At 54.6% G+C, this 14,683-nt stretch overlaps 1 protein-coding gene across 1 annotated transcript in view; it reads right to left on the minus strand.

The window, feature by feature from the left end:
- Positions 1–14,683, minus strand: part of LOC106800282 (cytosolic 10-formyltetrahydrofolate dehydrogenase-like) — a 35,845-nt gene that overhangs the window by 2,307 nt on the left and 18,855 nt on the right. Inside the window, 8 exon segments of the mRNA XM_087431698.1 lie at positions 888–912; positions 914–1,007; positions 5,031–5,101; positions 6,298–6,411; positions 6,413–6,449; positions 10,483–10,607; positions 11,860–11,979; positions 13,399–13,546. Of these exon segments, the coding sequence (XP_087287824.1) occupies positions 888–912; positions 914–1,007; positions 5,031–5,101; positions 6,298–6,411; positions 6,413–6,449; positions 10,483–10,607; positions 11,860–11,979; positions 13,399–13,546 (734 nt within the window).

The raw sequence follows: 14,683 nt of genomic DNA on the forward strand, positions 1-14,683 counted from the left end.
ATGTATGTCAATTCTATCTCAATAAAACTGGAAAAAATAAATGTCAGCTATACTTTATTGTTGGTTTTTTATTATGTGTACCCTTGGAACCAAATTGCCCCCAAAGAAGCCAGGAGAGAGAGAGACCTGGGTGCACTGTCAGAGTGTCTTACCTTCTGTTTCCCAAGACCCCTCGAGACAAGGAGGGTGGGGCTTTTATGGCCAATGTACAGAGGAAGAACACCAAGGAGCTCATGGGGGTGTCCTCACCCCCAGGGACAGACCCTGCCAAAGCCCTCCTGGCTTACCTGAGTGACCCTTGCCCGTCCTGCCCCTAAGCCCCCCAATCGGGTAGTGTCATGGCGTTCTCTGTAAGAGGCCGGGGGTCCCTTACACAAATCCCACACGCTCACCCTGCTTTCGTCAAGACTTTTTGGTCTCTGAAGCCCAAATAGGAGACCAGCACCAGCTTTACTAGCAGACCACTCCCATGCTGTCTCAGAGCACCCGGGGCCTGGACAAAGGGGAGCACCAAAGCTTAGCGTTTCTGCTGCCCCGAATCAGAGTGCAGGTGTCTGGGGAGAAATCTGTGACTTTGCTCACCAAGTAGCTGCACAACATAAGGCGCCCAGCTAAGCTGGCTCAGCCACCCCATGGCCGAAAAGAACATGAAGTCTGCCTACGGCCCTAAGCACACAGCCCCTCCTGCCGCGCGCGCCTCTGCCCACTGTGGCGGGAAGGGCCCACGACACGCCACCCTCATTGCAGTACCCTTCCTCCTGGAGGAGAAACCAGGAACTGACTTGATGTCAGCAAAGGAACCAACCCTTGGGCCATCCTGTCTCCTCCCTTACAGAGCATTTCCAGCCAGCCACTCTCAGCCCCACAGGCCCTGCGCTGGAACTCACCCACACCCACCTGGGCAGGCTTGATCTACCACTGTGTTCCCAGCAGCCAGGCAGGCCGGCGCCGTCTTCCAGGAGAGCATCATCAGGGGGGTAGTTCCAGGGATGACAATGCCACAGACCCTGCCACACAAAGAAGGCCATCTCTCCACTCAGCCACGGAGCCAGAGTGCACCTGCCAACTGCCTCCTCTCTCCCAGGCCCTGACACATCCACTCCAGAAGCCAGGCTTCCTGATACAGCACCAAAGGGGGATTTACAGCGCCGCCTGCCTTTCTCAGTCCCTGACTTGAGGTCAGGATGTCCAGTCTGGCAGTAGTCCCTCTTCCCAGCAGGGCACGATGGCATGGACACTGGACAAGGTGCTGATATGGGAGCTGTCTGAGGACACAGTTTGATAGGGCATGTGGCACCCAGGCAGTGGGGCTGGGGGAATTTGACAGCAGGCAGACAAGGGTGAGAACCTGGCAGCCGGCCCGGGGCGCCTAAGGCTGAAGGCCGGGGTCACCACAGGCAGGCTGAGGAAATGTGTGGGAGAGAGAGGTCAGGACCACGCTGGTGGCCCGGAAGGGCACTGCAGGAGAGGGATATCCTCCTGGGCGTGGAGAGAAGGGAAGCACAGAGTCAGCCCGGGAGGCCCTGGTAAAGGCTTGGCCTGCTTTTGTGTTAAAGAGATGGTGCCCAGTGTCGAGGCACAGCCTCAGCCCAGAGACAGCCTCTGAGGCTGAGGCTGAGCAATGTCTCCATCAAGAGTGGAGGCCCCATGGCCCTGGGGGACCTAATGATGCCAGTGCCTCTCTCCGGGATCCCCAGCAGGTGTGTCATGTAACAAGGCCCTGCCTTCTCCTGACCCCTGAAAAGTGGAGTGCGATACAGCACTTCTCTGTGTCAGTCCTAGACAATCAGAATGAGCCATCCACATAAGAGCCCTGCACAGTCTACATGAGTGTTGTTTTCATCATTATCTTCATCTTCCTGACCACTATCACCATCCAGAAATGTTTCCCCAAAGGACAACATTGTTAGAAGCTGAACCCAGGCAGTGGGAAGAGCGTGAGAGCAGAAGGTCAAGGGCAGGGGGGGCAGAGTGAGGAGGGAGGCTGCCTGGCAGGGGGCCCACATATGCCGTCACTGGAAGCAATGGGGGTGCGCACTGAGGGGGTTGAGGAAAGCTGCTCCCCACCCCACGTACACCCAGAAGACCCAGAGGGACAAGGCAGGTGGAGGGAACAGAATGAGTGTCCCCAGGGAAGTGGGTGGGGTCCCAGGGAGAGAGGGCTGGGCCGTGGAGGGCTCCAAGAGAGGAAAAGCACAGCCAAGGGTCCCACTGTCACAGGCTGAATCCTGCCGCCAACATCCATATTGGGGAGGCCTCACTCCAGAACCTCACAGAGTGACCCTATTTTGAAACAGAGACATTGCAGGCGTAATAGTTAAAGGCAGAAGTCTTATTGGAGTAGAGTGGGCACCTACCCAATGGAACTGCTGTCCCTATAAGAAGACCTCCCTGTGGACAGACAGACATGCACAGTGGGGAACCCCACATGGACAGAAAGTCAGAGGCGGAGCAGCTCACGGTTGCCCGGCAAACCATCAGAAGCTAAGCGGAGAGGCCTGGAGCAGATTCTCCCTCCACGGCCTCACAAGCAACCAACCCTGCTCACACCTTGCTGGGACTTGCAGCCCCCAGAAGGCTGAGACAACAGTCTATCGTTTGAGCCTCCCAGTTTGTGCTGCTTTGTTCTGAAGGCCCTCACCAACTCCTACGCTGGCCAATACAGGAGACAGGCTGTGGTCCCTGGGACTGGGGGGTCTGCAGAGTTGGTCCCGGCCCTGGGATGGGGTCAAAGCCACTGGGGCTGTGGGACATGGGAATGGGACATACGTGCCTGGGCAGGCTGCCATGAGAACGCTCTTTCCTTACCCGCCCTGCTGCTTCTATTCCTGGTGGCCTTTCTTAGGCGGAAACCTCCGGGCTTCGGCTCAGCCATTGTTGTGGTGGCCCCTCCCAGGTACTATCCTGCTGTGCCCCACTTCCCTGGGTGCTTCAATAGGGTGACTCCTGACTGTGGCAGGGTTCCAGGGGCAGTGTGCCTGGACAATGGGAGGTGATACCTTCCTCTGTAAAGAGAGCCTCTGGCCCCAGTGGATGTTGGGCTAGGGTGCAGCTGAGGGACGGGAAGGGGAAGGGCCTTCCACAAAGTGGCTGTGGCCTCACTCCTGGGGTCCCTGGGGTGCTGGCCAGGGGAGTTGGTTGGCGCACGTTGGCTGCAGGCACTGAAGGCACGCTCCGTGTGCCCTGGGAGTGTGGCAGCATCAGTTTGGATGGCATGTGTCATAGAGAGGACGAAATGAGATTGCAGACTAGTGAGTGGAGCCAACTTGGGGCACTGGCCTCTGGGAGGAGGACAGGACACAGCCAACACCTGGATGACCAGCAGTCAAGGGACTGGAGGTGGGGTGGAGTGGGTGTGACTGTGCAGAAGGTGGCATGAGCGTGGAGGGCCCGGAGATCCTTGAGAGAAGGCCATTGTAGCTGAGCATTGTGAGGGGTGGGGTTGGGGCACCAAGCCCCACATCAGTGTGCAGCCGAAGTCAGGAGTATGATTTCGTTTCAGGAGCCCAGGGAGGTGCTGAGAGGAGCAGTGAGACGACCTCAGATAAATTTTATAGTATCTTCTGATATGAACATCACAAAGATCTGGCCTTTGCTCTTTCTCACACCAGGTAAGCAATTCTCCTCTTTGCCCCACTAGCTTCAGCTGGCCTGGCCTGGCACTGGGAAGCCTGGGTGGGAACCCCTGCCTTGGAGTCAGTGCCACCTCCGCCCAACCTCACACCCCGCCCTGTGGGCTAGAGGATTAGGTCTTCCTGCATCCACAGGCCCCTCCCGACAGGAGCCTCCCTCACCAGCAGGCCTGTCGCTTTAAGACCCGATTTGTCCATCTGTACTCATTTTTATTGATCCAAGTGACATTTGAACACATTCTCCGTGTGAAATACTCCCACGTTCGATGAAGCTGAGGGCCTTTGACCACCATCCACAGGGATGTGAGGTCCCTGTTGGTGGATTGCAGTGTCCCCACCCTGTGAGGCACAGAGCAGGTGGGAATGACTGTTGGGTGCTGACCGTGCCTGAGCTTCTGAGCCTGGCGACTCCTCCTTCCTGAAGTCACCCCTGGCCACCTGCACCCACGTGCGTGCCTAGTGAAGGTGGGCCATCGGACAGGACAGCGTGGGATGCTTTTAGATGGCAGCCCCTCGGTGTGTTTTCCTCAGGCCACACCAGTTTCTCCTGGAGCTGTTTCTGGGTGGTGCCCACAGCTCTGCCACAGCCCTTTGCGCAGCCGTACACCCAGCCCCTCATAGGGACACTGTGCAGTCCAGCATTGGCTGTGCTGGGTTTTGCTCTTGGGCGTGTCTCCTTGTGCCCCTGTGTCAGTGAGTCACCACAGTTGTGCTTTGTGGGGTGAGGACTTTTAGGGACGGAACAGTCACTGCCAAGCTGCCTTTCACAGAGGTAGACCCACTGCCCCCTCCCCCACAGGCAGCGTGAGGGCCGCTTCCCTCTCTGTTGGCCTTTGGGCCATCTGGTGCTGAGATAAGGCTTCTCACTGCCAGGGCGAAAATCGTTTCCCCAAACCTAGTCTTGTCTGTGTTGATTTGTCTTCCTCCTGTGGAGCACCCATTTCTCTCCTTTGCCTCTTTCTCCGTTGTTTTTTTCTGTTCCTTGGTGCTGGGTAGGAGTCCCTCATTTTTATGCACATTGATCATTATATTCTTTCCAGATAAAATTTTTCAGGTGTACCCTGTTTCTCACCATGACCCTAACTGACAGTGGGTTATTGTGGGAATTAAATAAAATTATACTTATAAAGTCATTCAAACAGTGCCTGGCACAGAGCAGGTACTCTGGAAGTGAAGGCTGTTTTGATCTGCTAGAATGCAAGTCCCCCAAGGATAGGAGCTTTCAGCAGTTTGGGTCATTGCTGTATCTCAGCACCTGAAATGTCTGGCACACAGTAGCTGGTGAATAAATAGGTGGTTGCTAAAAATGTAAAAGAGGATGTTATGAGCACCCCACACAGTGTGTTGCCTGGAAAGCGCCTGGTGTGTGGCCGATCTTTGCCCTGCATGGGGACTCACCCGACAGGCTCCTTCCTGGTCAGGGTCAGGTTGCGGTTGGGTCTGGCCTGGTTGATGGGGATGGTAGAGCCCTGGAGGCAGCACAGGGGCTGTCAGTGGGAGGGGTTCCAGTTCCTCACCCCTTCCCCGCTGCGCAGCCAGTCTTCCTCTGGGGCCCAGGGAGGAACAGGGTCTTGTCTGTGTCCTGACACACCCACTACCCAGACGGGTAGGAAACCCACCCCTCCCAGCTCATGTGGGATAGGAACACTGAGGGGTTCAGACAAGGGTGGAGCGGGCAGCCAGCAGGGCCAGGTGCCTGCTGCACTGAGCCCTGGCATCGTCCTCAGACAGGAAGCTGGTCCCTGCATGGGTAAGGCCTCTGGTTTTGACACTGCGGTGGAGCAAGGGTAAGGAGTGGGGCATGGGGACCAAGTTGCCTCTAGAGGCTGTGCTGGCCCTGGAGGTCCTGCTCAGCCAGCAACGATACAGCAGCAGCAAACATGGAATGGGCACCGGGTGGCCCACTCCTCATTGCTGCCATACCGGCACTCCTCAGCCCCTTGAGAGGAGAGGAGCTGTGGAGGCCAGACCTGGCAGAGACACCGTGAGCCCTACAGCCATGGGTCTCCTGGGGAAGGTGGGCAAAACCTCCAAAAAATGACCCCAAGGTCACACCCTGATCCCTGGGGCCTGGCATATGGTGAGCTGCCCCTTCTGCAATAATGCGATTGCAAGCGCAGATGACCTTAGAGTGGGGAGATGATGCAGGGGGCCTAGCATGACCACAGGAGCCCCTGTAAAGGCAGAGTTTTCTCCAGTTAGTGGCAGAAAAGAGTTAGAGGATTCCAAGCCTGAGAACAACAAGCTGTTATGGGGATGGAGGGCTGGGAGTAAGGACCAGAGAGAGGCCTGTAGGAGCAGAGAGTAGCCCCAGCCAGCAGCTAGCAAGGGCACAGGACCTCAGTCCTACAGCCACAAGAACTGAACTCTGCCAGCACCCGAATGGGCCTGGAAGTGGGGTCTCCATGAGGGCCTCTGGATAAGAGAGCCAGCCCAGCCACACCTTGACATCGACCCTGTGAGACCTGGCATAGACCCCAGCTGAGCCCACCCGGACTTCCCACCTGCAGAACCACAAGCTGATAAGCGGTGCCGTTTTAAGCCACTAAACTGTGGTAATCTGCTACACAGCATGCAGACTGCTGTGCTGCTCCTGGAGTTCCTCGCCCGGGCCCAGCCTGCCTGTGTGAGCCCTCATGCGGTGAGCAGGGGCCAGGAGCCCCACCTGGATCTTGTCGCACCAGCCAGCAAAGTAGCGGAAGGTCTGGATGGACATGCCCACATGGGTCTTCAGGGCCAGCGTGTGAACAGCGCCAGCGTCCAGAGCCTCGATGGTGGCCCAGCTCCTCCTGATGCTGCTCCATGAGGTCTGCCAACCTGACCAAGGGGTGGGGAGGGAGGGAGATGGGCTCAGGCCTGGCACAGCCTTGCCTGCTCTTTCAAGGCCTTTGGTCAAGAGTCGAGGGCCCTGCCCTGCATTCAGGCTTTGCCACACTCAGGCGATGCTGACCTCAGTTTCCTCATCTGTCTGATGGGGAAGTAATGTTACTTTGCTGTCCCTCTCTCCTGTCCTCTCTCTTTCCCTTTCTTCCTTCCTGAAAATATTGATGGATTGACTACTTTATAATAACCCTCACACATGATCCTGCAGAGGAGTCCCCCTGCCTCTGTAACAAGGAGGTCACCACCCCAGAGGCCGCCCTCCTGTCTCTGGACAGCCTGGAACAGGGAAAGCATGTGGCTTCAACCACCAGCTGATCCAGAGGAGTGTGCTCTGAAGTCGGTGTCCCTGGGATGGAGAGGAGGGATGATCAGAGGGATGATCGGAGAGGTGCCAGGGAAGGAGCATCTACACAGCCCTCCTTGAGCCCGAGCACTCCCAAGTCCAGTGCCCTCCGTGACTCTGGCAGGTGTGCTGCTGTGGGCAGCCTGGGCATCAGAACGGTGCCCCCTTTCTGATGTGAGGGTCTCATGCACCCAGGGCAGGGTGGATGGGGGAAGGTGGAGACCACGGATCTAGAGCAGACCTCAATATTGTACATGGGGGAGATTTGCCCAGAGACAAGTCTGGGACCAAAGCCTGCTGACCCGTTTCCATCCTGCTCCTTCCTGCACGTGGCCACCGACATGGCCCTAACACCCCTAGGTCTGCTCCTGTCCTCCTGCCTACACCTCCAGGACCCCCAGCAGCTGCCCCCACACTCAGGATGTACCCCCAACCCTGTGCCTGGTCCATCAGCTCCGGGGCTCTGCCCATTTCCTCCTGGGGCCATGGCACCCACTACCTTCCTCCTCCCTCCTCCTCACATCGGCCTCATCCAGGTGCTCAGGTGAATCAGCCTCCACCCTGGGACCTTTGGGAGCCGTACTGGGTGTGGTGTGCCTGCACTGCCCCTCTCAACCTTCTGTACCTCTTTCAGACCCCAACTCATGTCACTCTCCTGGGAAGCCAATCCTAATCTCTGCCCACCCCAGGCAGATCACATCTCTGCCTTTCTTCAAGCCTTGCCTGGCGTCATTGATATTCACCTAGGCGAGCACGTCTGTGCTATTTGCCCCTCCCACAAGGACAGGCCACGATCTCTGGTATCTTGCTCCCCACTGGATCTCCCGCACCCACTGGGCATGTGGTCAGCCACGCAGCACAAGGCTGGTGAGGAAACCGTGGACTGAATAAGCACGGCGGCAGAACTATGCTGTCACCTCAGAAACAGTGGCCCGCCGGGGCACTCTCTGAGTAACAAGAGCAAAGATGTAAATCACTTTTTGAGAAAAGTTATAGACCAAATAGTGAAAATGCCATGTTTTGGCATTTCAAGGACTAGGAGTTTCATCAGCTACAAGGACAGATGAGCCAAAGGTATAAATATATATTATAAATAAGCCAAAGATGGCCTCTGTGTATTGGTCCCTAGGTTGCTATGTCTTTACTGCAGGCTGAAACCTATTAGCTTGAAAGTCTACTGGCGCCAATTTTTACACATCAATTATTTTAAAAATAGCCCCAACAAGCAGATTTTTAGCCACTTAGAGCCTGCCCGCTTTGCATCCCTGAGCAACTTCACCTGACAGCTGTTACCATTGGTGAGATGGGCCATGCAGGTATAGCTGTTGCCCTCCAGAAGCCCTCCAGAGCCCTCCAGCCCAGAGACCCCAGCCGCACTGCTGACCAACACCGCCTGGATCACAGGAGCCCCCTCTCTGATCCCCCTGTCCCCCAGGAGTTCCCTGTACCCCTCCCATTCTGAGTATCGGCCCCTCACTGCAGCCTCTGGAGGGTCTCCTGCTGTGGGGGCTTTCCCACAGGTAACCTGCCCAAGCACCCCAATAAGCCTGCTGTGTGTTACTGCCTCTCATGGTCATATCTTTTTTCCTTGACCAGCCCCAAATCCCTCAAACACCCAACACTTCTAGACAATGCCACATGTGTGTGATGTGACCAAGTCATAAATCAATTCCCAAGACACTAACTAAAGTAACCATCACCTAGGCACACCATTCGGGAGGCTCCGCGAGGGGAGCTGTGCGAGATTGTTCTACTGTCAGCTTGGTTCAACTGTCCTCACACGGCACCAGGTGTGGAAAGAGTAGTGAAGATACACCCCCACCAGGGCTGCAGGGCAGACACAGGGAAGAGCAGGCGCAGAGGGCCTGGCGGGCTCAGCCTGAGCTCCAGCTTGCCCCTGTCCAACAGCAGCCCAGGCCACCACCAGACTCTGGGCCCTGGTCCTGCAGAAGTCTCCGAACACAGGGCGACAGCTTCCACAGACTCCCCGCTGGTTCTTTGTGCTCCCCACTCTGGCAGCTCCCTTGTCTCCCAAGGAGCTCTATCTTGTCCCAGAAATTCTGGGGGCTGCCTAGTGACTTTCTCTGACTCTCCCTTCTGCATCTTTCTTCCCAGCTTCTCCCACAATTGGATGATGTCTTATTCCTGTAATGCATTCCGTATTCCACGATACCCATGGTGGTCCTATTCCTTCATTGAACCAGGGATGCTCTGCAGCCATTTCTCTGGGAAATCCTGCCCCGCTCCCTCTCGGGCCAGTGATGGGCGTGCCTCCTCCACAGGGACTGAGAGCCTGCATGGGAGCAGGGACTGGAGTCACTAGGAGCTCTCAGGCCTTGAGATGTCTGTCCACCCAGTCCGGGTCTCCACTTAGAGCCGTGCAGGGTGCCACTCTCTCACTCGCATTGTGGTTACTGGGGTTATCACGTCACGTGTCACCAGATGGCAGGGGAGCATCTTGAGGGAAGGACACTTCTCTGGGCCACCGCAGGCTATCACAGGGATGTCTGCCCCACGGCCACAGGGTCACCCCTACCAGCCTGGGTGTACACGTTTCACAGCTCTGCCTGACCTCCAGGGGCTCTGGGTCACTAGCCAACAGCTTTCTAAAAATGACAGGTTCTCCAACGGGTCTTGAAACTAACTTGAGATGTGGCAGGCTGGGCACGCCCTCGCCTGCCCCAAACCCCACCACCTCTATTCAGTTTTGCAAACCATGCAGCCCCGTCTCCGTGGTTCCTTGCAGTGGGGGCTGCCCTGGTGTTTCTGGCCAATAGAACAGAAATAAAAGGCATTCTGACTGTGAGGCCAAGGTGGAGGCTCTCTCCCTCCGGATGACAAGTATGCTCAGACCACACCATCACAGGCTCCATGCCTGAGAGCTTCCCCAGGACCCAGAGCTCCTGGAACTGGCTCACCAGGCTTCCCAACACTGCTCAGTTCATCTGCCCAGCACCCTCCCTTCTTCTGGAAACAACACCTCACTTCCTTGGGGACAACCACTCCTCACCCACGGGGACCACGCCTCTCTTCGGGGCCTCACTTCCACCCTGTGCTCACAAGCAGGAGCAAGCTCAAGTCCTTCCTAAGACTTCTGATTGGAGCTAAGGGAGAGGGCCCTTCTGCCCTGGTTTAAAAGAAAAGAAAAAGAAAATGAAAGACCAGGAGACTCTGGTGGCCAGAGCCGGGCTGAGCAGCGACAAGCATCGGCAGGATGGAGCCTGTCCCTGACCCGCCCGGCTCTGTGCCCTTGTGGCGTCTGGACTCTCAATACCTCCTCCAGCCCACGCCTGTCTGGGTCTGCCCGGGACCAGCTGTCAGCTTTGCTAGTCCTCGGCTCCCACCTGAAGCACACTTTCACCTTTGTACCTCCTCACCTTTGCTCACACTGTCCCTCCGCCAGGAGACACTTTTCCCTAAGGCTACTTGTGTCTGGTGAAATCCCTCCTGCTTCTCAAGTCACTTCCTTTAAGATGCTTTTTCTGAGCCTCAGGCCTCAGGTACATTAACTGTCTGGGACCCCACCTCCTCCTGACAGGACCGGCGGGAAAAGGGGCCTTCACCGAGCATCCACCCGAGCTGAAGGTGGTGGTGGCTAGCAGCAGGTGGGTGTGGGGCTCTCACCTATACAGGAGCCGGCCCGGTCCCGGCGCTGATCTTCCCCACAGTCCGTTCTCAAAAGCATCCTTTGCAGCAGCCACTGCCTTGTCAACATCGCTGACCTGGGCAAGGGACACCTGGCAGATGGCCTGTGATGAAGCAGACCCATGAAGCCGGCCCTGGGCGGAGCAAGCACAGTCACCCCCCCCCACCCCCTCCCCTGGCCACCTGGGTGGGCTCCAGAGAACTCAGAGGGCCAATGGGAGGCACTGGGAACTTGTTTGTGCAAAAGGGGAAGGCAGGGACCTTCGGAAAAGGTCTGCTTGTGTTTCTACACACCGGGGGGCCTTTTCTTCACTTTCCCACTGAGCCCAAACAGGGCAACAGACTCAGGCTGCAGCTACAAGGCTGAAGGTCAGCTTAGCGTTTTCAAACCAAGAGCAGAGACTCATTAACTTAGTGAGTCCCAAGTGGAAGGTTTTGTTCAGTGAAATAGGATAGACATGGGAGATGAGTGGAGAATGCCCATCCCCACTCCCCACTCTGTGCCCTGAGGTGTGTCCTGAGGGTGCCCACCTGCACTACAGCACAGGGTCGGGGTGTGGCCAAAGGGAAGCTGGCGGAGATGGGGGTGGAGGAGTGCGGCCAGCACCTACTCGCTGATCACCATGGACAGTGCCTGCTGAGCAGCCCTGTCCACACAGCCTCCTTCCTAGGAGTTCCTGAAACTCCAGCTCCTGATGTTCCTGCCTGAGGGGACTGTGCCCCTTGTCTGAGTCCTTGCACCCTACCATGCCTTTGTGAGTCACTTTCTTTAAACTTCCCTCAAATGACCCACTTTGAGTGTGCTATCTGCTTTCTGCAGGGACCTGAGTGATGCCGTAGGGTAGGACAGGATAGAAAACAATCAGGACTCGCCTGTAAGAGTAACTGCTGTTTCAGGTGTGTGTGTTGCGTGAGAGTATAGCGTGCGTGTCGGGGGTCACGATGCAAGAGGGTCACAGGAGACAGTCTAACAAACACGGGACTCAGGGAAGAACTGCCTGATGGTGGGGTGTTCAAATACTCAAGAAGGTGGGGCCCACGCTGGGGTCATTGTTGGAGTGTGGAGGGGCAGGGAATGGCCTTCAGTTCTTCCTTGGGGGTTTAACTCTTTCCCCAGTCTTTGAAGTAGGCTCAAGACCCTTTAGAGTCCTCTTGCCTCCCACTACCCTCCCCCATGTCTCCCCACTATGCCCTTCCTGTAGGAAGGACTGGAGACTGACTGCACCCTTTCATGTCCAAGCAGAGGCCCCCAGGTCAGGACCCCCAAAGGCCATGTCGGGAGGTGAGGGAGTGGATGGGAGAGGAGGCTGTGGGGAAAAAGGGGCGGGCAGGAGGAGGTGCTGGGCCTGCACTCACACTTCCATCTGTGGGGTTGATGGTCTCATAGGTCTTGTTGCCCTCGGCATCCACAAATGCGCCCCCAATGAAGAGCTGGTGGGGCATTTGGAGGGTCAGCTTATTCACTGCCTTTTCCACCTGGGAAGGAAAGTTTCACAGGCTTTAGCCACAGTGTCGATTCTTCACAAATGAGCATCGGTGACAGGCACATAGCCACAGAAAGACACAGGAAACACTCACAGATGGATAGATAACCACTCACGTGCGCACACACACAACCAAGGGGGCCAGGGCTCAAGGCCCCTTGGCCTCCTCAGAGATCCTTTGCCAAATCCGGTCCTGCTGTCCTCCTCGGCCCAAGGAGCTGTTATGTGGGCAGTTTTGGGAGCTGAGTGACAAGAAGAGGTGAAAAGCATAGACTTTGAGGCCAGACTGCCTGGGTTGGAATCCCAGCTCTGCCACTTACCTGCTGTGTGACCTCAGGCTGGTTGCTTAGCCTCCACACGCAGGAAGTGCTAGTCAGTGGACAGGCCCTTGTAAGCCACCAGACATGACGCCAGCCCCACCACTCACTTCTCTATGGATCTGAAATTCACACTGAATACAGGAGCCTCTGGGATGCCATCCTTCTCTTGAAATCTGTTCATCAGTCATTTGTCCACAACCCCAAGGCCAACCTGGTGTCCATCCCGGCCACCTGTACTTTCTTTTTCAGCTTTTGTTCCAAATTATCAGCTAAACAAACAAAGCTAATTCCTATGGGATTTTGTAGCCTGCCAAGATACCCCAGGGACAGTTTTTCAAGAATTTCTTTAAAAAATAGATTTGCAATTATTTCACCACACTTCTGTATATACAAGTATAATATATAAGATCATGTGTTTTCCTTACTAGGAAATACTCCCAATTTCTCTCTCTCTTCCTTCCTTCCTTCCTTCCTTCCTCCCTCCCTCCCTCCCTCCTCCTCCTCCCTCCCTCCCTCTTTCTCTCTTTCTTTCATGTGTTTCAACAAAAGGAACTTAATGCAGAAAATTAGTTGCACAGGTGACAGAAGAGCTGAGAAGTCATGAGTCAACCCAGAGGTTGGCAACCGCAGGAAGCCACTGACTTTGCTAGACTACAGGGACAAATGGCAGAGGTGATGGTACCAGAACTAGGGGACAAGGCCACTCTGGGAACTGGAGTCCCAGCAGGGTGATCTGACAGGGGCTGGAGGCACAATAGAGATGCAGCCACTGCTGGAAAAACCCATCAAAGGAGACAGAGGGGAGAAGTACTCTGGAAAAGTCTCTTCTTAATATCCTGGTCTCATGTGTTGGGACTCAGAATTTGTCCCATACACTGAGACTTAGACAGCAATGTTCTCTGTTGAGTTTGCTTTACTGCCCTGGCATCTTCAGGCTATCCAGGGAGAATTTGGGACACTGAAGGGTGGGTTCTTGAGGGTCCTGGCTCCCTGGACATCCAGGTTTCCCCTGTGTGTGATTGTGGATTCCCAGACATGGATGCTTGAGGGGCCAGCAGGGCCATGCCTGCATGGAGGGGCCCAGGACTCACATAGTCAATGACGCACTTGCTCTCTTCGTCGTCCCCTCGCAGCTTTCTCACTAATAGTTGGATGAAGTCCCTGAAGGTGGTCGCCATGTAAACATCCTCGTTTTCTAACTCCAGGCCATTGCACAGCTCCTTCACTTCCTCAACCAGTCTGGAGGAAAGGAGATGGAAAAGTGGGAGCATGGGAAGAGACTTGGTAGGCCCTCATTTTTCTAGCACCAGTGATGGTGGTGCCAAACACATTTATCCAGAAGATACCTTCATCCCAGCACCCAAAACAAGGTTGTTAGTCTAGAATTGGGGTTAAGAGCCCAGTCCATGGACTCAGAAAGCCCTGGTTTCAAGTTCTGGCTCCACCACTCACTAATTTGTAACCTTAGGCAAGTGATGAATTCCTCTGAACTTTAGTTTCTTCGCCTGTAAAACTGGAATAGTAATAGCTCCTCTACTATTTTCTGATGAGTAAATGAGACAACCCACTTGTTAACAATAATTAATAGAAGATTAATAATAATTCTAGAAAGACACTGTTAAAGAATGAAAAAGACAACCCACAGATTGGGAGAAAATATTTCCAAGTCACATATCTGATAAAAGACTTGTATTCAGAATATATAAAGAACTCTCAAAACTCAATACTAAGAAAAAAAAAACCACAATCCAAGTAAAAATAGGCAAAAGATTGAACAGACACTTCACCAGAGAAGAAATATGAATGGCAAATAAGCACATGAAAAGGTGCTCAACATCACTAGTCATTAGGGAAATGCAAATTAAAACCACAATGAGATATGGCTACATACTTACAAGAATACCTAAAATTAAAAAGCCTGACCATACCAACTACTGGTAAAGATGTAGAGAACTAAACTCTCAGACACTGCTGGTGGGATTGTAAAATGGTACTTTGGAAACCACTTTGGAAAGCAGTTTGGCAGTTTCTTAAAAATTAACCATATACTTTTCATTTCACTCTTATGTATTTACCCAAGAGAAATAAAAGCCAAGTACAGACAGAAAATGGCAGAGTAGGAAGCTTCAAAAATCCATCCTTCCACCTAGATGACTACTGAACTAGCAGGAATGGTCTGAATCAAATATTTTGGAACTCCAGAGCTTAGTTGAACATGTGCAGCATCCAGGGGAGAACATGATGAAGAGGCTGGTAAATGTCAGTAAATTTTAGCCTTTCATGAGGTATTAACCCCCATTTCTGTGGCAGGAAGCAGTGAGGGCAGCGGGTCTCATTACTGGTGCAGCTTGCTAGAGCCAGGGTGGGCAACAAGGA

Source organism: Ceratotherium simum, chromosome 5, assembly GCF_057802395.1.
Source record: "Ceratotherium simum simum isolate JZ-2026a chromosome 5, ASM5780239v1, whole genome shotgun sequence".
Classification (NCBI taxonomy): domain Eukaryota; kingdom Metazoa; phylum Chordata; class Mammalia; order Perissodactyla; family Rhinocerotidae; genus Ceratotherium; species Ceratotherium simum.